Source organism: Rousettus aegyptiacus, unplaced genomic scaffold (assembly GCF_014176215.1).
Source record: "Rousettus aegyptiacus isolate mRouAeg1 unplaced genomic scaffold, mRouAeg1.p scaffold_m13_p_8, whole genome shotgun sequence".
In the NCBI taxonomy this organism is placed as follows: domain Eukaryota; kingdom Metazoa; phylum Chordata; class Mammalia; order Chiroptera; family Pteropodidae; genus Rousettus; species Rousettus aegyptiacus.
In genome coordinates, this window is record NW_023416311.1 from 7,952,396 (window position 1) to 7,973,449 (window position 21,054).

The following is a 21,054-nucleotide window of genomic DNA, read 5'->3' on the forward strand; positions in this document are numbered from 1 at the left end:
ATTGTAAGCTGACAAGATTCTTGCAATCTGTGAGGTCAACCAAGGGTTGTCTCGCCTAAAAAAAAAAAAATCACACACACACACACACACACACACACACACAAATGTATATTAATTAATTTAAATACTTACCTTTTTTAGTTGCCCAAAAGGAACCACAGTCAGCATTTTACTTTATTTTTTCCCAGACTATAATCAAACAGTACATGTGTGTTTTTACATGGTTATATGTGGCCTTCTTCACTTACTGTTATAACAGGTGCATATCTTTTAACAGGTCTTCAAAATAAAGTTTATTTTTAATGATTTCATAATATTCCTTCAAGTGAGTGTATAGTATTTTAACTAATTGTTTGCCTTTTGGACAATTAGAGTGTTTGCATTCTTTTGCTTCCTGTGACCATTTTCAGGTAACACTTTCTGTATAGTGCTGTTAATGGACGTCTGTACATGAAGCTTTTTCTGTGTTTAGGATTATATTCCTCAGATTGATTGTCAGAGTAATCTGGAATCACTAGATTAAAGAGCATCACCATTTTTAAAGTTCACAGTGCATGTAGCCCAATTAGGAGACAGAAATTGTTAAGCCTCTTGGCCAAGAATGTTTTAAGACAAAACTGTTAGGAGGATTTGTCTTTTGTAAGATATATGGAGCCCTGGGAAGCTATATGGGGGAACCCTGGGAAAATATAGTGGGGAAAGTCAAGGATTTAAGTTGGTTCTGAGCTGTGGTCACTGGCGGCAAGAGATTATGTCTTCTTGAGGATGTACAAAATGGGGAGTTTTGTAGTACCCTTATAGAAGCATGAAACAAATTACTTACTGAGTACCTACTACGGGCCAGACTCTTATGGACCCAAGGCAGTCTTGGGATAGCAGTCCAGCCTTCAAAAGATGTGTGAGGGTATCTTGTTATGTGAGAAAGGCAGTTGACACGAATTTGTGTATAAGATGGTCATGTTCATAGTTTTAAAATTGTTTACATATTTATATGCATATTTTTTATACCTAGAAAAATATATAAATATATTTATACCTACAAAATGACAGGTTCCATACTGACTTGTTTAGTGGTGGGGGATTGGTGGCTTCTGTGGGGGCATTTTCCCTTTTAAGTTCTATATTTTTTCACTGTGTGTTTTATTTGGTCTTCACTTTCATAATTTAAAAGAAAAATCTGTTAAGGGTTTAAAAAGTGGGGCTAAAATACTCACTAAATTTTTGGTCTTTCAATTCTACCAAGTCTTAGTTATATAGTACAATAGGCTGCAACTGTTTAAAAATTTCTAAAACTATAAACTCAAAGACTTGGAAGCTAAAAATCAAGAGTATCAACTATGACAGTTACCATCATCATAACAATGATTTTATTACTGTTAAGAAATGTGCATCTACTGGTCCTTATTTATGACTTTTTAGGAGTAGATGGACCCATAAATAAGATATTGTTCTTTGAGTGCCTTTACTTTAGCCAGTGTCATTTACCACTAATGCTTGGAGGAAAGGTCCTCAATTATCCCCCAAATGCTCAGGGTTTGGTTGTTCTCCAGTTTGGAAAAATTGTGTGTGTGTGTGGGGCGGGGGGTGGGGTTGGCATATAGTATAAACAAAGATATTTACTCATTTAGAAAATGAGTTGATAGTTCATGCATTTAAAAAATTTTGCATTGTCTCTGCCCTCTTAAAATATTAAGAACTCCTGAGGAGAGAAATTTTTTAAAAATAATAATTATGATTTGTCTTAGAGCCATAGTTTTTTGAGGGCATAAGTGAAAGATGACAGAGCTTTCTTGTAAAATCATGTTTCTTCTTACAGCTTGGCTTGCCCTTTCCCTGCTTGTCTCGTGTGCCCTGTAACACTATGTTTGGATCCCAGCATCAGATGGTGAGTTCATCTTTTGGTTTACAAAATAATATGGAATTGTGTTTTGAAACTATGTCTTCCTATCAGGTGAAGTTCTGTTTGCTGGCCTCCAGATAATGATTAGCTTATTTGTTTATCGCTTGAATCTTCCCATTGCGTAATACATGCTTCAGGTTTGAATGACCATGTAGGCTGGCATACAGGTCAGGAGTACCTGGATCTTAACATCTTGTAATCACTGAATCACCTGCTTTAAGAGGAAACATGGAGTCCAGTTAAGCCCCAGTAATTCCTTCTATAGCTCATCCTTTGAAATAGTTTATCACTATTGCCTGGATTTATGGATGGGAAGATTTTGAAAATGCTGAAACTAGAAGCAAAAGGGATAGGTTTTAGGGTTCTTTAGTTTTGTTTTTCAAGGTAATTTTTCTGTAATTCAGATTCATTCTGAGTAATACTAGAGAAATGTTGGTTCTGTATATGCAGATTTTAACTTTAATCACACTTCACTAATTTTTTCCAGTTAGTCTTTAGGGAAAACTTTGATTTTCATATTTATGATTAGAGAAAATAGAAGAATTGTCAAGAATAAGAATTGACTTGAGTGATTAATTTGGAAGTTATACTTTTTAGTTGTTTTGCTTTTATACTGTTTGCCTCATGCTCTTATGGTTTGTCTTTTAATCCCAGGATGTTGCCCTCCTGGAGAAACTGATTAAAGATGATATAGAACGAGGAAAACTGCCCCTATTGCTTGTTGCAAATGCTGGTAGGTGTCATGAACCCGAATCTTCCATTTTGAACATATAAGAGAGAAGCTAGGTACTTACCTTAAAAAAGACCAAGTCTTAAGAAATGTTTGTTTGCCATATGCTTAAGATGGTCTATATCAGCATTGTTTTGAGAGTTATAATACTAAAGTTGGCGCATTAGAGTCCTTTAATTGTTGGTTTGTTTGGGGAGTTACTTTGTGTGTGTATACTTTTTCATTTAGGTTGTAAGTGCTTCTCCTTCATGTGCTTCCTTTCTAAACTGGATTTTAAAACGTCATACTTAAATGTCCACCTTGTAGACAGGGTCAATTCTCACTCTCTGTTCTGCTTGCCATAGTGTATTTAACATTGTACTTGAAGTAGACAGTGCAAAAAGGCAAGAAAAATAGCTAAATGACATACAGACTGAAAAGGAAGAATAAACTGTCTTTATCTGCAGATGGCATGATTGTCCAAATAGTAAGTCCTAAGGAAACCAAAGAAAAGCTGTTGGAACTAATAAGCAAATCTATTAAGGTTGCAGGATTTCTGTATACTAGCAATGAACAATTGAAATTGAATTTAAAATGCCATTCAAAACTTTATGGATAAATTTAATAAAATATATACCAGATCAGTACACTGAAAATTATAAAATATTGCTGAGAGAAATTCAGAAAGACTCAAATAAATGGAATGAATGATGTGCCATATGCATGGTTGAAAGTCTCATTAAGTCAAATCTCCCCAAATATATCTATAGATTCAACTCAATCCATATCAAAATCTCAACAGGCTACAATTTCTTGTAGAAATTGATAAGCCGATCCTAAAATATGAAATTTACAAAGGATCTAAAAATAGCCAAAATAATTTTGAAAAAGAAAATTGGAAGACTTATCCTATCAGACTTTTAGACTTACTATAATGCTACAAATAAGAAAGTGTGAGATTAATTGAAGAGAATAGGAAATTCAGAAATAGACCCACATGTATATGGTCACTTTATTTCTTACAAAAATCTCAGTGTAATTCAAGGGAGAAAGGATGGTCTTTTCCATCAGTGATTTTGGACCACTTGAAAGAAATTGAACCTTGACCTTTATCTCAACTCACTCTGTATACAAAAATTATAATGGTTGGTAGACCTAAACATGAGCCAAAACAGTAACACTTCTACAAGAAAATACAGAAGATCTTTGTGACCTTGTGTTAAACAAAGACTTCTTAGGACACGGAAAGCATGAATCATAAGTTGAACTTTATCAAAAATTAAAAGTTTTAGTCTACGACCGTGCCACCCTGAACAAACCCAATCCCATCTGATCTCGGAAGCTAAGGAGGGTCGGGCCTGGTTAGTACTTGGATGGGAGACCACCTAAGAAGACTAGGTGCTGTAGGTGTAAAAAATAAAAAACCAAGGATTGTAAGCTGACAAGGTCTTTGCAATCTCTGAGGTCAACCAAGGGTTGCCTTGCCTAAAAAAAAAAAAATTCGGGAAAAAAAATTAAAAGTTTTTGCTGTTCAAAAGGCCCTGTTAAGAAAAAGAAAAGGTGAGTTACAGACTGGGAGAAAATATTTGGGAAACATTTTTCTGACAAATACTGTATGAAAATGTGTAAAGAAGTTTTACAATTCTACATTAAAGAGACAATACGATTTTTTTAATGAACAAGAGATTTGAATAGATGCTTCACAGAAGAAAATAATATGAATGTATATGCACTTAAAAAAATACCTAACGTCATTACTTATTAGAGAAATGCAAATTAAAAGCACAATGGGCTACTATTACTTACCTGTTAGAATGGAGAAAATAAAAAAATACAATGCTAAACACTGGCGAAGATGCAGAGCAACAACTCTCGTACACTGCTGGTAGGGGCGCGAATAATGTTACAGATACTCTAGAAATAGTTTGGCAGTTCCTCAAAAGGTTAAACTTAGAATTACCATATAACCCATTAGTCCCACTTGTAGGTATTTATCAAAGAGAAATGAAAACATGTCTGCACAAGGAATTGTATGTAATACTCATAATCGGAAACAACCCAGATGTTCTTTACCTTGTGAATGGATAAACCAGTTGCGTTATACCCATCTCGTGGGCTACTAAGCAATAAACAGAGATAGTTACTGATATACATACCAACAGGGATGATTTTCACAAGCATACTAGCTATAGAAAGCCAGACACAGAAGTTACGTAGTATACGATTCCATTTATATGAAATTCTAAAAAAGATAAAGCTACAGTGACAGAAAATAGATCGAGATTGTCTGGAGCCAGTGGGGAGTGGAAAGAAGAGTGAATGAAACCTCAAAGTGGATGGGGAAACTTTTGGGATGATGGAAATGCTCTCTACCTTGACTGTGTTGGTAGTTATATACTGTATACGTTTGGCAGAACTCATTAAACCATATTACTTAAACGAATGGGTTTTATTGCATATAAATTAAACTTTAATCAATAAAGCTGATTACAGATGTCTCTGGATATCCACAGAGGTTGGCTCCAGGACCCTTCTCCTCCCCCTTGGATACCAAAATCCACAGGTGCTGAAGCCCCAGTGTAGATGGTGTCGTATTTGCATATAACCTGCATTTGCATCTAGGCTACAGCAGGATATGCCTACACGTCACTTTGTTCGTGTGGATTCAACACAGTGCTCAGAATGTGGAAAATTCAAGTTTTGCTTTTGGAACTTTCTGAGATTTTTTTCCAAATATTTTCAATCCACAGCTCGTTGAATCTGGATTCGAAACCTGGCTACAGAGAGCCAACTGTACTTTAAAAATAAAATAAACAAAAATAGCCACCTTATTGCTGTCAGGAAAACCACCACTTCCTGCCCGATTTAGCATATTGTATGTTTAAAAAGAAACATAAACCCACCCATATTCAGTCATTTGAAAGATGAGAGAGGCTGCAATTTAAACATGACTGAGTGACTTACCAGTGTATCTCCATTGCTGTCACCAGAGTACACATCCCAGGGGTTAACCAGCAGACATGCCAAAAAACCTGAAAGAAGAATCCAAATGTGGTCCAGTCACTAGAACACGGCACCGTGGTTTATGTTTTCATGGACCATGTGACATAATCCGCACATTGGCCTTTGACCTTGTTGCAGTGGATCCAAATGTGTCAGTTAAGATTTTGTAAAAATTTGAAGACTTGTGTGGGGAAAAGAGTTTTCAGCCCATAAACGTTGCAAAAGAACTACTTGTATCAGCTCTGTTTGGTGAAGATTTGAAATCTTAACTTAAGGGGATTCTGCTAGCTGGAAATTTAGGTTGTGAGAATACATGACTGCATGTATTACTGTGCTGTGGGTACGGTTCTGCCCAGGAAAACCTGGAGTGTAAACTCATTGATATGTTCAAACTGACTTCAGAATACATGTTCCATATTAACACAAAGAACCTCCAAATTGGGTTAAAAACACCTCACATTCATCTATATTTTTAATAAAGGATACACTTAAATAAAAATGGCACGGAAAATGACAAGTCAGAGTGGAAAAGGATATTTTGGGCAAATGAAGTACTGTAGCAGTGTTAGTGTGAGATAAAGTAGGTGTCATGTTAATTATAATTCATGTGATCTAAAACTGAACCGATATGAATGCTTATGAATATGACTTTGAAATATGTAAAGAAAAAATTGATAGAATACAAGTATAAATTGACAAACCCATAATTCTGGTGGGAGACTTGAATATATTTCTCATAAAACAGATCAAGTAAATAGAAAATGAATATATAGGGAACTTAAATAACACAATTTACAGGCTTGTGTTATAGATACAAATAATGGAGAACACAGTCTTCAAAACTTGAATAATTAACTTGAAAAGGTTCATTTAAGCCAGCCTACCAAGAAAATCTTAATAAAACAGATATGATGTTACTTCTCTCACAGGGAGATAAGGTATATAAAAGCTTTAACCATGCTGTAAAGACTTAGAAAATATTTGTTCCTTTTAGTGTCCTTTTGTGTGTTTTATCCTAGGAACTGCAGCGGTAGGGCACACAGATAAGATTGGGCGTTTGAGAGAACTCTGTGAGCAGTATGGCATGTGGCTTCACGTGGAGGGGTGAGTGGAGGGTGAGGTTGGCTCCAGGGTTGGCCTGCACACAGCACTCATGAGGAGCGGACATCCGGGCTCTCACTTTGTTGTGACATTTATCACTAAGGGCTCTTCAGGTTGCCGACAAAACAACCCAAATTGGCCTAAATGAGAAGAAATTTTATTGGCTCCCATAATGAAAAGAGCAGCGTTAGGATCGGCTTCAGGCACAACATCAGTCAGGACTTAGTGTCCTTGTGTTGTGCCCTCCCACTCCCCACCCCATCACTTGGCTTGATTTCCACTGTGTTGGCTTCATCTGTAGATAGACTTTCCTGTTATGGTGCAAAGTAGCTGCAGCAGCTCCAGCCTTTTCAGGTTTGTGTCCTTGGGGTCAGAATTTCTAACACTAAGTCTCATCTGACCCAATCAGTATGGTCAGGGAAATGTAATACTCTGATAGCTTAGGTTATTTGCCCACCTCTGAATCAGGTGATGGTATCCCCTCCACCCAAAGTTGTGGTCTGATGGAAGAGACTGGGACGTTTTCCCAGAAGGCCCTTGGAGGGCTGCTGAGAGAAACGTGGGTGAGGGGGATGCAGGGTGGCCGGAGTAGTGTGCACCTGGCACATGCAAGGTAGGCTGCTTCCTGATTTTATCCCTCTGAGAAAGAATGATGACTGGAAAATAATAGCTATGAAAGGTAGAAGACCCATTACACAAAGTGAATAGGAGATAATCTCTGGAAATACATTTGAATTAAAATGCACTTTCAAGGTTTTCCTGAAATTTGTAGGTACTACATTTTCTGTGTCTGTTATAAAAACTAATAACACAGCTGAAACACATTTAAATGTCGTCTTGGTATAACACATACTCCTTCTTTATTTGTAAAGTACATACTTAGTGAACAAGCAGCAGTAAATGATTCTTAGATCGGTGTTTTTTCTTCCAGTGTCAATCTGGCAACGTTGGCTCTAGGTTATGTCCCCTCGTCAGTGCTGGTATGTTGTTGATTTACTAAATATTATGTTTTTAAGAAAGCATTTAAAATCACTTATAGCTTTTCCCAGTTCTTATGAATGGAGCTTTTCCCAGTTCTTATGAAGGGAGGAGGGTTGGGTTTCATGTACTTTGGTAGTCTAATAAGAAGTTGTCCTCTCTTTGGTAGGCTGCAACCAAGTGTGATAGCATGACATTGACCCCAGGTCCTTGGCTGGGTTTGCCAGCTGTCCCTGCAGTCACCCTTTATAAACACGACGATCCTGCATTGGTAAGCTTACTCTCTCACTGGCAGGGTGTGGGAGCGGCTAATCCTTATTGGATCTGGGGGCAAAATACAGAAAAACTGAAAAATTGATGCCACTTTTATGACTTTCTATTTTTAAAGACCTGTCAGTAACAGAAGTGAAACTTCGCCACGTGTATTCTCCCCATACTTGTGTGTACGAAGAACTTTTTATGAAAGCATAATATTCTGTTATTCCAATACCACACTTAATTGTTCTCCAAATGTGAACTTTTAGGATGCTTTCAAATTTTTGTTACTGAAACAATGAGCATCTTTCTCTGATTCAAATTATTTCCGTAGAATAGGTTCCCAAGAAGTAGCATTCCTGTCAGAGTACTTAAAGCACTTGGTCCACGTTGTCTAGAAGGTTGTAACATGATATTTTTTAGTATAGCGATGGTTCTTGATAGTGGATCAGTTGGTGGTAGGCTCGTGCAAATAAGCTTTAAGTGACCCTGTTGCTACAACAGTTGATGTCTTGCCCAGTTGATAATAACTAAGTATTTGAGGACGCTCAGTACTGCCTTGGAAGTGGCTGCCTCCTGAGTGGCTCAGAGCTCCGGCTCTGGGATGTAGCCCATCTAGATTCTCATCCTGGCTTTGCCACATCTCAGACATGAGCCCTTGGACAGAGCAAGGTCTCTGAGCTAAGTTGCCTAGAATACTTACTTCATGGATTTGTTGGATTTGCAATTGAATAATGCAAGCCAAGTGCCTGGCATAGCGCCTGACACGTACTAAGTGCCTGGTAAATGGTAACTAGTTAATTCTGCTATGTGATCTCATTAGCTTTGGTTAATAAACCCATATCGGCTTTTTTAGACTTTAGTTGCCGGTCTTACGTCAAATAAGCCAGCCGACAAACTCCGTGCCCTGCCACTGTGGTTGTCCTTACAATACTTGGGGCTCGATGGGATTGTGGAGAGGATTAAGCATGCCTGCCAACTGGTGAGTAGGAACCTAAAGTTTAAACGAGTCACAAATACTCCATTGCCAAAGCAGAGTCAGAAAAATGCTTTGTGGATTTATTCTCCATCCAATACCTTGTCGTCTGTGTTTCCTATCTCATAGCAGGCAGACTAATAGCCCTGCTTGTATACGTTTCTTGTTCAAAGTTCTGGGAGAGACTTCTGGGTTTGTCCCAGCATTTGTGTCCACAGGAAATCAGATTCAAATGAATGTGGGTGTCAGCATAGGATGGAAAAAGAAGCCACAAGATGATAGCCAAGGAGTGGCGACGGGCGCAGAGGGGGGATGAGTATTCCATTGACTGACTCTTGAGGGTGAGGAGCATGCTGGGCAGGGGCTGATATAGATGGTATGTAGATTTGTAACATCAGCTGGCTTCGGTTCCTTAATTGCAAAGCTTTGGGGGACAATTTTAATTCTCTTTGAGATGTTCTAATTGTGAAAAATATATAATTATGCTGTAGTTTAAAAAGCAAAAGAATGTCATCTTTATGCATTTGAGAACTGAATGCTACCTAAGTCTAAAAGCATGACATCACCTCTCCATGCCCCTGTTTTAATACCTGTAAAATAAGGATAATGCTATCCCAATGACTGTTATGAGGACTTAATGAGTTCATCCATGTAAAGCTCTCACAGTAGTGCCTGACTGTACAGTGAGTTATGCAAATAGGTTTAAAAGTAAATCTTTGTTTTAAGCATATTCTTGGGGAATTGGCACTTCCTCAAGTGTCATTTTTATATTTAAGAAAAAGTATTTTTGTATTACTGTAACAGGCATCCTCTGATTCATAATGTCACAGCGGTTCATTCTAACATTAGTTTCTGAGGAAATAGGAACATTCTAAATGAAGTAGTTTGGTTTTTACATTAAATAATTTTAAGATTTATGTTCATTATATTCACAGAAGCACCACATTTAAAAAGAGTTTTCTCACTGGGCTGTCGGCTCACATCTTGCAGTTTGCTTCTTTGGAAGGAAACCTTTATTGCCGTAGTAACTAGAGCCCCTTTGGGAAGGGTTCAGGCACTCCGGGGAGTTTTTTCAATTCCCTTTGGCTTACGGAGTGCAAGAAAAAAACGATGACATCAGCTATCAGACCCTTGAGGTCACTGCAGCTCTGGCATCTTCCTGCAAGCTGATCTCAAGTATTCTTGAGGACTTAAATAATGTCCTCTCATTGACTCACCACCGCTAACTGCACATGGTGACCTGCGTGGGAATTCAGACGTGGTTAGTGTACGTTCATACCTGACGGTCATACCAGGGCGTAGATTCTCTGAGAGCAAAATCTTCCTCCTCCTCCTCCTCCTCCTCCTCTCGTCTTTACTTCATGGGAAGCAGTTATTGAGCGTTTACTCAGTGCCAGGCATTGTGAAGATTGTCCATGCAGTATCTCCTCTGATCCCGCAACTTCACTAGAACATAAAGTCCACTGAAAAGAGCATATTTAAGGTTTAGCTGTCACGAAGGGTTTCCCAGTGTCTGATGCTCAGAAAGTATATAATGAAATAAGGAACCACACCCCCATCAGGTAGATACTGTATCACTCTCACATCAGTGGTAACAGACCTGGAATTGAGGTACGAATGTGCTGATGGTGGTCCTCACTTACATATGCATGCCATACCACGTTTTACACAGTATTTCTAGGCACTTAACATCTGTCAACTCATTTAATCTTCACAACCTGGCAAGATAGATACTATCATCCCCATTTTATAATTCAGGGAACTGACGCACAGAAAGGCTAATTAGCTATGTTCAAGGTCATAGCTAATCAGTGGCAGATTAACTTATCCAATATCCTACAGGTAATGACTGGCACAGTCAGGTTTGGAACCCAGGTGTGATTATTCAAACCCCATGCTAACCAGCTCCTAACCAGCTCCTAACCAGCTCTTAACAGCTCTCGTTTATCTTGCTCCTCCCGCAGTAGTAGCTACTGTACCTTGCACATATTTACACTCAGTATTTTTTTGAGTTATAATTGACAAAATTATATTAGTTTCAGGTGTACAACATGACTTGACATTTATATATATTGCAAAATGGTCACCACAATAATAAGTTTATTACTAGACTTCTGTCACCATACATAGTGAAAAAATTTTTTTCTTCTGATGAGGACCTTTAAGGTTTACTGTCATAGCAACTTTCAAATATGTAATACAGTGTTATTAAATGTAGTCACCATGTTGTACATTACAGCCTCATGACTTATTTTATAACTGAAAGTTTGTGCCTTTTGGTCCCCTTCATCCATTTCACCCACCCTCAGCTCCATGCCTCTGGCAACCACCAATCTCTTCTCTGTAGCTATGAGCTTGTTTTTTTTGTTTTGTTTTGTTTTGTTTCGTTTTGTTTTAGATTCCATATATAAAGGAGACCATATGGTATTTGGTATTTGTCTTTTTCTGGGTGAATTATTTCACTTAGCTAATGATCTCAAGGTCCTTCTGTGTCATTGCAAATGGCAAGATTTCATTCTTTTTTATGACTGAATAATTCCATTTGTATTCCACATACATGTCACATTTTCTTCATCTATCAGTGGACACTTCGGTTGGTCCCATGTCTTGGCTATTATAAATAATGCTGCAGTAAACCTAAGAGTGCAGATATCTTTTTGATTTAATGTTTTTTTCTTCAGATATATATCCAGAAGTGGAACTTCTGGATCGTACAGTAGTTCTAGTCTTAATTTTCTGAGGAACCTTCCTGCCGTTTTCCACAGTGGCTGCCCCAGTTCGCATTCCCACCAGCAGTGCACAAGGTTCCTCTTTCCCCTCATCCTCACCAACACTTGTTATTTCTCGTCTTTTTGATAATAGCCATTCTAACAGATGCGAGGTCCTGTCTTATTGTCGTGATTTGCATTTCCCTGATGATTAGGGATGCTGAGCATCTTTTCACTCACCTGTTGGCCATCTTTATGTCTTCATCGGAAAAATGTCTATATAGATCTTCTACCCATTTTTTTAATTGGATTGTTTGGGGGTTTTGCTTTTGGGTTATATGAATTTTGTATTTATTTTGGATAATAACTCCTTATCAGATAAACGATTTGCAAATATTTTGTCCCATTCAGTAGGTTACCTTTTTATTTTATTGATGACTTGCTGTGCAGAAGCTCTTTAGTTTGATGTGGTCCCACTTGTTTATTTTTGCTTTTGTCGCATTCAGTAGTTTTTGAATGAGTGAACACCATATATTGCTAAAATGAAAAATTCACACATCTCATCAGAAAAAAAACTCTTCTTCAACCACTAAATATAACTTTAAACTGAAAGAATAAGGAATATTTGCAGATGTTGAAATGCAGAAATTGGCAGTTCAACTTGGGACTCACGAATACAGAGACAGCTTTATCTGACAAATTCGTTTGCAGAGCAGGCAAAGACCTCATGAAAATTGTTTAATATGTTGTGTCAATCTAATGAAATCACATGAGCTATTTTTTGTTATTTGCAGAGTCAACGGTTGCAAGAAAGTTTGAAGAAAGTGAACCACATCAAAATCTTGGTATAGTATATAATTTGATATGTTTTTGAAATAAATAACTTTTAACTTCAGCAACTTAGAATGATTTTCTCCAGATTCGATGCATTTCAGTGGAATTGTGGCAGCTCTGTAAAACCACATTCTTTGGAAGAGACTCACGCATGTAATAATGACCTAATTCCACAGTTAGCATCAAGCCTAGAAATTTGCCACATACACTGTTTGAACCACTACCATGCTTTTCACAGTGCTTTTCCATTTGTAGTTTTATTCTGTTAAAATTAAGAATTGTACAGTGATCTAATTACACTATTGTCTTGAGCTGCCCCGTGACTTTTGAACACTCATCTTCCTGAAATGAGAAATCATTTTATCTCAGAATGCAATGGCCTACTTTTTCTAAAACCTGACACCAGAGTTTTTATTTGCACAAACAAGAATAAGGAAGCAAGTGGCTCTGCTCTTATCTTCCCCTGGTATTTTCCTAAAAGATACCAGAGTTTATCAGAGATTGCTCCCTGGGGCTAATAACTAGACAATGAAGATTCTATGAAGCAAATAACCAAGTGTCAGTTCAGGTTTGAATGTTTTCATGTTTTGCTTTATTTTGTTTTAGAATTTCAGAAAATGTATAGGTCAGATTCTAATTTAAACAGAGTCACTGGGTGTTTCTTTGACAATTTTGTAGGATACAGTTCAGTTTAAAACTAATATTTGAGATTTGAGTTTATTTTGGGTTCAGGTTCATGCAGTTTATATCCATTTTAGTGCATGGTTTGGTTTAAGCACCTGAAAAGGGGAGCCACTCTGCCTTGCCTTCTGAGTACAAGCTTGGAGCCTACTCAGATGACCTGAGTTGAACTGAATTCTAGCTTGGAAGAGGAGAGTGGCCCACTGGAGAGAAAGCGATGAATGTAAGTCAGGAGTCTCGGGTTCTAATTTCAGCCATACCACAGGGGCCTGTGACATTGAGTCATTCTCTTAAGCCTGTGAGCTCTGCTGTCAGAGAAGGTATGTTAGTTGGACTCCTTTGACTGCAAACAGAGAAACCCAAATTATGGATTGTCATGAGCAAGCTGGTAGGGAGCATGCTGGGGCTGTGTACTTTCTGTCTGTCCCTCACTGAGCCTGCTCGGTCCCCTCCTTGTGTCCTAATTCTCCTTCATTCTCCTCCAAGCAGGGAGGATCTGCTGGTGCTAGGTAACCACTAGTTGGTTTGGAGCATCTTTGTAAGGCCACGTAGGACCCAGGGATAAACCCTGTCCATCCCTCCTTCCAATGACTGCTTTTCTCAGTAGAGAATACAGTATTTGGCAAACACCATGAGGGATTGTGGCTTGTCATTAAACGTTATCATCATCTTCATCATTGTCACAGCTGCCGTTTGTGCAATGCTTGCTGTGTACCAGGCACGGTTCCGAGTACCTTATGTGTGTTATTCGTTTAACCCTCACAACATGCTCTTCCCTCTACCTGGGAACACTGTTCTCCCTAATCTTGTCATGGCTGGCTTCTTATCCTTCAGATCTTACTTCAGATATCACCTCTTCAGAGGGCCCTTCCCCGACAACCCTATCTACACTCCCCCCACAACCACCACCTGTCACTCTCTATCCTCTGGGTTTTTTTCTTCTTCATTGCACTTACTGCTGCATGAAATAGTATTAATATTTGTTCATTGCATGTTTTTCCCTGTAGAAACTTCATGAATGCAGGGACTTTGTTTTTTTATAGTTTTATGCCCTGTGCCAAATACAGTACTTGGCATAGAGTAGGCGTTCAGGTACGAATAGGTGAATCTCATCCATGAGTTGGATGCAGTGGTCATTCCCTGTTTACTGGTGAAGAAACTAAGGCACAGGCAGATCTGGTGAGTTGCCCAGGCCACACAGCTAGAGAGCGATAGAGCTGGGATTCAGAGTCCGAAGTCTGTATTCTTCACCAGTGAACCTCTCTGCCGTAGGTCAGTTTACAGGGAAATTATTGGTCCTTCCTCAGTGGCTTGTAGGAAGGGCATATTGGAGAAAGGAAAATGAGAAAGCAGTATATCTTGGGAGGCATCATAAAATGTAAGTAATTATTAAATGTCTTTCTGCTTCTTACCACAGTATTTGTATAGTGCTTTCATAGATGGAGTTGTGGAATCCTCACAATATGTCACAGTAGTGAAGTGTTCTTAATTTCCATTCTTGTCGCTCAGATTAGTTATGTGTCCTGAGTCCCACTAGTATGTGTCACAGCCAGCACCTGAACCCAGGTCACTAGGAGAAGCAGTCTGGCTGCACTGCTCCCTTCTCCAAGCTCCTGTGGCCTCTTCCTTCCTCTCCGGACAGCCGTCCTAGAGCCTTTTGCATCCCAGAAACACAGACCCAGCTCACTGCCACCAGTTCCAAGCCCCTGTCCATGGAGCCAGGGGTGGCCTCTAGTCAGCATGTAAGGGGAAAAGCTAATACTGCCACCTTACACGTGAGAATCTCAAAATGTCCCCGCGGGGCGGTCTACCTGGTTTCGTGTTTATATCTCTGCCGGCTTAGAAGATTCTGTCTTCAGTGTTCTGCTGCTTGCACCATGATACATCGAAGGATTTTTAAAATCCTGCTTGGGGACCTGAGGATTCTTTTTAAAATCACTTATGTAGAAATCATTTTTTTGAAATACGACGCCCTAGTCTGCCATCTGGAACTTCAGTTAGCTGCCCATTGACTGCTGTCCTCCCCTCTTCCATCCGTCTCTTTTAAACTCTTCAACCCTTTGCAGCCATAATGCGGAGATTTTCTTTCAGTTCAGCAATTTGCTCTTGAGCTTCATCGAATCTGCCGTTTAACCTGTTGACTGTATTTTTATTTTCGGTGACTTCTTTTTAATTTCAGGATGGTCTCTTTAGTTCTTTCCAAATCATCTTTTTAAACTATCCTTCTAAGTGTTTTCTTGTCTTTTGTTTCTCCATTAAAACATAGTTCTTATAGTCTATTTCAGATCGTTTTAGTGAGCGTTTCAATTCTTGGGTGCACAGACTGTCCCCTCAGTTGTATCTACTGGCTCTCACTCCCTGTGTTCTTTTATTATGAGCTAAATTTTTGCCCTTGTGTGAGTGGCCTAGGTCCATTGGTATATGTTGGTTTCACAGCTCTTGGAATTCTGTACCATGGACATCCAGCCCAGGTGCAGTGCACACCTGGCATTTGATTTCTCATGGGAGAATTTTTTTTTCTTTCTTTACAGAGCCTCAGGCAGAGTTAAGCTTTCTTGCTGGTCAGTGGGTAGAGTTTTTTCTCTCCATCTTTCATGGGAGTATTCTTCAAGTGGCCTGGCTATACACTCACCGCTGCCCCTCACATGGGCCTGAAGACCCAGGACACTAAACATTAGAGCCGAGTCGTAGGCCGCACACGTGCTCCTCTCCTTAAGCTTTCTTGCTGGTCAGTGGGTAGAGTTTTTTCTCTCCATCTTTCATGGGAGTATTCTTCAAGTGGCCTGGCTATACACTCACCGCTGCCCCTCACATGGGCCTGAAGACCCAGGACACTAAACATTAGAGCCGAGTCGTAGGCCGCACACGCGCTCCTCTCCTCCCAGCCCTGCAGTTCAGCTTACAGCAGCCTTTCTGCTCTCTTCTTTCTGGATTCACTTTTGTGAGCTAGCAGTGGTTTGGGGCGCCAGCCGGGGCGGGGGGGGGAGGTGGCGGCAGTTATCAGTTATATTTAATACCACATTTTCAGTATTTAGATTTGATGACTTTGTTATGAGCTTAGTTTACTGTGTTGCTAGAACAGAATTCTATGTCTATAGTCATCCCTTGGTATCCACAGTGAATTGGTTCTGGGATGCCAAAATCAGAGATGCTCAAGTGCCTTATATAAAATGGTGTAGTATTTGCATATAACCTATGCACATCCTCTCATGCACTTTAAATCTTCTGTAGATTACTTACAATACCTAATACAATATAAATGCTATGTAAATATTTATTACAGTGTATTGAGGGAATAAGGAAAAGAAAAAATTCTGTACTTGTTCAGTACAGACGCAACTATGGTAGGCCTAACTACATAGTATACATCAGCAACGACGTAACTTTTTTCCAAATATTTTTGATCCTTGGTTAGTTGAATCCTTGAACGCAGAACCCATGGATATGGAAGGCCTACTGGATAACAGTATTTCTTATGCACACTGACATTTGAGACCACTGAACTCAAAGAAATAAGAAACAAAGACTATGTATAGAAGTCTAGGTACTGAAATCATTCTGCCTTATCGTGAGGATGGGGGAATGGGTGTAGAATTTTGTTGCTTTTGTTCCCATTTTCTTATCAGGCTTAACTTCATTCTATTTATTAAGCCTTTCTCACTTTAAAAGTATTAATAGATTTATTTGTTTAGGTGTATAAGTTAAAGAAAATAGTAGATATGAAAGTAGAGGAATTGGCCTAATAATTGACAGATTTGAATGTACGTCTTGCTTGATCCGAATCACATCCACAAGGGCCTTTGAAAAGCCAGTAGAGAAAATCTTGGGCCGACTACTTCCTGCCTTTCCAAGGTACCATTTCCTGTTGTGGTCCCACAAGCAAGATACACACAGCCCTAGAAAATGGGTTTTATAACTAGAATAGTAGTACTGGAATTGTTGAATGCCTAGAGATCCTCTCTCCCCATGTTCCTCTCCCCCCAATCCGCCCCAAAATACCACAGTCTGTCAGGGGCATTACTGCTCCCTTTGTGTCCTGACCCCGTAGTGAAACTGATGGCCGACTATGTGTTGGTGCAGCGGAGAGCATGAACTTAGTACGGGCTTGTCTTCATGCACTGAGCGTTTTCTTCTGTTACTAAATCCATCAGTGAAGTTGGTGGCCTGATGCCTGTCCCGAATATAAGTACTGCTTCAGTGATTTAGAAAATACATAGATTCAATTCCAGACTGTGGTTATGTACATTGGCAGCAGGGCTTGCCTCCTGTTTGGGGAGTTTTACAAGGCGAAAGTACTTGTTCTCTATTTTTCTGTGAGTATGAAAAGTTCTAGTCAGTCCCTCTTGAGTTCGCATCATTTCTTAAAAGCTTTGGCTCTCTAAACACCGATTTTGGTTCCACTTTTTCCTTGTCTTTTTTTAATCTTTAATATTAGACTTCAATTTATCCATTATTATTAAAATTTCTTCCTGCTTTAATTCCAGTTAACGGTGTCAGACGTAATTCAGCAATGTATTTTCAGAACTGACAGTTATTTCTAAGAATTTTACTGAACCCTTGATTTTTGTTTCTCTAACAACTGAAATTAACCTTTGAACTCTTTTTTATGTGTTTATTAGGAAAATACAACATCTCTAGCCTATTTTTCAAACTCCATTTCATTTTGGTAGGTGTTTGGAATTTAATGTTATGGGGTAATGTCAGATTCCGTTTTTCAGGTGGAAGATGAGCTCAGTTCCCCAGTCGTGGTGTTCAGATTTTTCCAGGAATTACCAGGCTCAGGTAGGTGATTTTAAAAAGGAATCCCTCTTTAAAGAGTGTCCCAGGTGCCACTGTCGTTGTCTAGAGCACTGTTACTTTCTCCCAGAGGGCCACGGTCCCCCCTCAGCCGATCTGTCACTTGCGTACATTCCACACAGCCCATTCCAGACACTTGTCCACATGGCAGTCGGAATGAGCATTAACAAGTGGAAGTCACACTGCATCACTTTCCCATTTCAGTTGAATAAGGTCCAGGCTCTGTACCAGGCTTTGTGAGGCCTGCGGTTCTAGCCCTTGCCTTCCTCTGCAACTTCCTTTTAGGCCACTGTCCCAGTTGCTTATAGAGTAAGACCTTTGCACTTGCTGTTCCCTCTGCCTCTGATACGTTTCTCCTTGCTCCTCTTCTGGCTGGCTCCTTCTCCCCACTCAGGTCCCCGTAATGTCCACTTCCCCAGAGGGGCCTGCCTGTCCTGTCTAAGTCGACTCCATGTCACTTCAGAAACCCCTGCCTTCTTTCATGGCATTCGCGGCAATATATAGTGGTTTCATTTCTTTCTTTATGGTCTGTTTCCTCAAGTAGAATGTAAACTCCAAGATGACAGAAACCTCATCAGCCTTGTGTCCCTCCTGCTCGGCACAGCGCCTGGCACGAGTAGGCACCCAGACCGTTTGATGGGTGGGGGATAATTTGGTTGTGAAGCCCAGCTATTGGGTTCCCTAATTTACCTTGCACACTATTTAGTAGATCAGTTGGTAACTTATAATGTTGATTTTCTTTTGAAATTCCTTGAAAGAAAACTTTTAAAATGAAGTTAAGAATTTTATTAATGTGAATATATTCAAATGTTATATTTTTCATGAGTAATGTTTAATTTAGTAAGATACATTTATTTTTAAATTGTGGTTCAAAAACATGGAATTTACCATCTTAACTATTACGTGTATAGTAGTATTAAGTGTATTCACAGTTTAATACAGCAGCCGTCCAAACTTTTTCGTCTTGCAAAACTTATACTCTGTCCCCATTAAACAACACCCCATTTCCTTCCTCACCTCCCTTCCCCAGCCCATGGCAACCACCACTCTACGTTCTGGTTCTATAGAATTGACTACTTTAAATGCCTCATAAAAACAGAAGCATGTAATATCTGCCCTTCTCTGAATGGCTTATTTCACTTAACATAACGTCCTCAAGATTCATCCATGTTGGGAATGTGACAGGATTGCCTTACTTTTTTAAGGCTGAATAATAGTCCATTTTGTGTACGTACTACCTTTTGTTCAGCCATTCATCATAAGATACACCTTTGATTTTTTAAAATATTTTTCTCTTGGGCTAATATTAGGAGCTAAGTGGAATGGGGGAAGGGGGTTCCCGGTTCAGTTCGCTGTGCTTCTAGCAGGTGACTCTCCATTCTCTGTTTTGGTGTCAGATCCAGTGCTTAAAGCTGTCCCAGCGCCCAACACGGTGCCTTCGGCGGTCAGCCGGGAGAGACGCTCCTGCGACGCTCTGAATCGCTGGGTGAGGAGGCAGTCGTGGGCTTCCTCCGCACCCGGGTGGTTGGGATGGCGCATGATCACCTCAGGGAAACCAGGCCCGAGGAGGGAGCCTTGCGTGAAGGCGCTGGGCTTTGTTCTGCGGTTCTGTTCCTAATCGCATCGCCGCCTCACAAACCACGTGACTTCTGGGAGGCCCTTTCAGCGTCGCCTCTAGTCTTCACGTGACTGTTTCCGTGCTACTGCTCAAGGCTGTGAAGCAGCCTGCACAGTGTGTTCTGCGGTGCCGCACTCCACGGCTCTGCCCAGTGTCAGCTGACGTCAGAAGGCACACGAGCCAGAGGCCCCAGAGCACCCAGCAGCCCGGCAGCCCGGCAGCCCGGCATACGGGCTGGGCTGCCTCCTGACCCTGAGGTCGTACCTCCAGGGTTCTAGTGTAAAGGACATTCTAAACGATGCAAGGATGTTCACCGAGCAGCATCAGACCTGGAGAAACGTCGGACATGCCTAACTCATGGGGTTTGGTGACTAAGGGGCAGTGCATCCGTGCATCAGTGTTCAAAAGAGCCGGTGTAAGCCCTGTGGCCAGGTGTCAATGCAGGAAAGGAAGTGGCCATAAGTTATGTGAAAAACACAGGTCACTACACAGCGTACAGATGCCCTTTTTTATGACAATAAAACACACGCACAGGGAAAAACACCTGTAACGGGCGTATCGCATGACAGCAGTGGGTGTTTCTCAGTGGTGTGCGTTTACCTGTATTTCCTAGATTTTTCTACAACGAACTTAGGTTTTTTTTTTTAATTGAGAATAAATGTAAAATTTATTGTTTGTCTAAAGAAGTTGCCATAGTATTCAAAGAGAATCAAAAGATTAAAGAAAACCAGCCCCTGCAGCTTCTCGGGCCCGGGCCGAGCAGACCAGGGTGGACGGGGGTCTGCGGGCACAGCTCTCCTGGGGAGCTGCTCACACTGCGCTCTTCCCCACAGCTGGGAGAGCAGCTGAAACGGCTGGTGCCTGCGGGCGGCCTCACCATCATGGACCTGGAGGTGGAGGGCGTGTGCGTGCGGTTCAGCCCTCTGGCGACAGCGGCAGGTAACTAGTCCCTGTGCATTGCACTCATTTTTGTTCCCGGGAGCAGTGGCGACAAGTCTGCTAAAGCCCAGGCTGCGGGGTTGACTAGCTTTCCCTTTTGATGGTCTGTTCTCTTTGGAGAGGCTTTTTCTTTTGGGCTAAATTTAGGCAGATTAGCCTTCCAGTGTAATTTCTCAGAAATAGACTTCTGAAGTCACTCGAATTCCTGTGTTTCGATGTCTTGTGACCCTTCTCTATTCACTGGTTCTCAGCCCAGCCCGCACATTAGCATCACCTGTCGAACCTTGAGAAGTCCCACCGGCAGAGACTCAGATTTTCTGGGTCAGGCGTGGAGCCTGGGCATCTGACCTTTAAAAGCTCCCTCGGTGAGTCTAATAGGCCAGCGAAGGTTGAGAACTGCCATGTTAGGCATTTAAGGAAGCGTGCGGCTGAGGGCACATGCGCTTTACAGCAAAGTACGGGGTCCTTGCCCCCTCGGCACTTCGTACCTGTGAGACCTTGAGCCAGTCTCTTGTCTCCAGAACGTAGCCATGTGAAAATTAAAATGCGATCGTG

At 40.5% G+C, this 21,054-nt stretch overlaps 1 protein-coding gene and 1 pseudogene across 4 annotated transcripts in view; both read left to right on the forward strand.

Moving 5' to 3' along the window:
* Positions 1-21,054, forward strand: part of PDXDC1 (pyridoxal dependent decarboxylase domain containing 1) — a 44,602-nt gene that overhangs the window by 14,607 nt on the left and 8,941 nt on the right. For 3 of the 4 annotated variants that reach the window (XM_036225261.1, XM_016159664.2, XM_016159663.2), the window contains exons 7-16: positions 1,817-1,885; positions 2,555-2,633; positions 6,632-6,716; positions 7,645-7,693; positions 7,861-7,962; positions 8,803-8,928; positions 12,425-12,475; positions 17,864-17,927; positions 19,340-19,428; positions 20,394-20,499. In XM_036225261.1, the coding sequence (XP_036081154.1) occupies positions 1,817-1,885; positions 2,555-2,633; positions 6,632-6,716; positions 7,645-7,693; positions 7,861-7,962; positions 8,803-8,928; positions 12,425-12,475; positions 17,864-17,927; positions 19,340-19,428; positions 20,394-20,499 (820 nt within the window). Of the gene's footprint in view, positions 1-1,816; positions 1,886-2,554; positions 2,634-6,631; positions 6,717-7,644; positions 7,694-7,860; positions 7,963-8,802; positions 8,929-12,424; positions 12,476-17,863; positions 17,928-19,339; positions 19,429-20,393; positions 20,500-20,750; positions 20,865-21,054 lie in introns of all 4 variants that reach the window. The other variant, XR_001598780.2, reaches the window with a different exon arrangement.
* On the forward strand, positions 3,901-4,019 carry LOC118607297 (annotated as a pseudogene).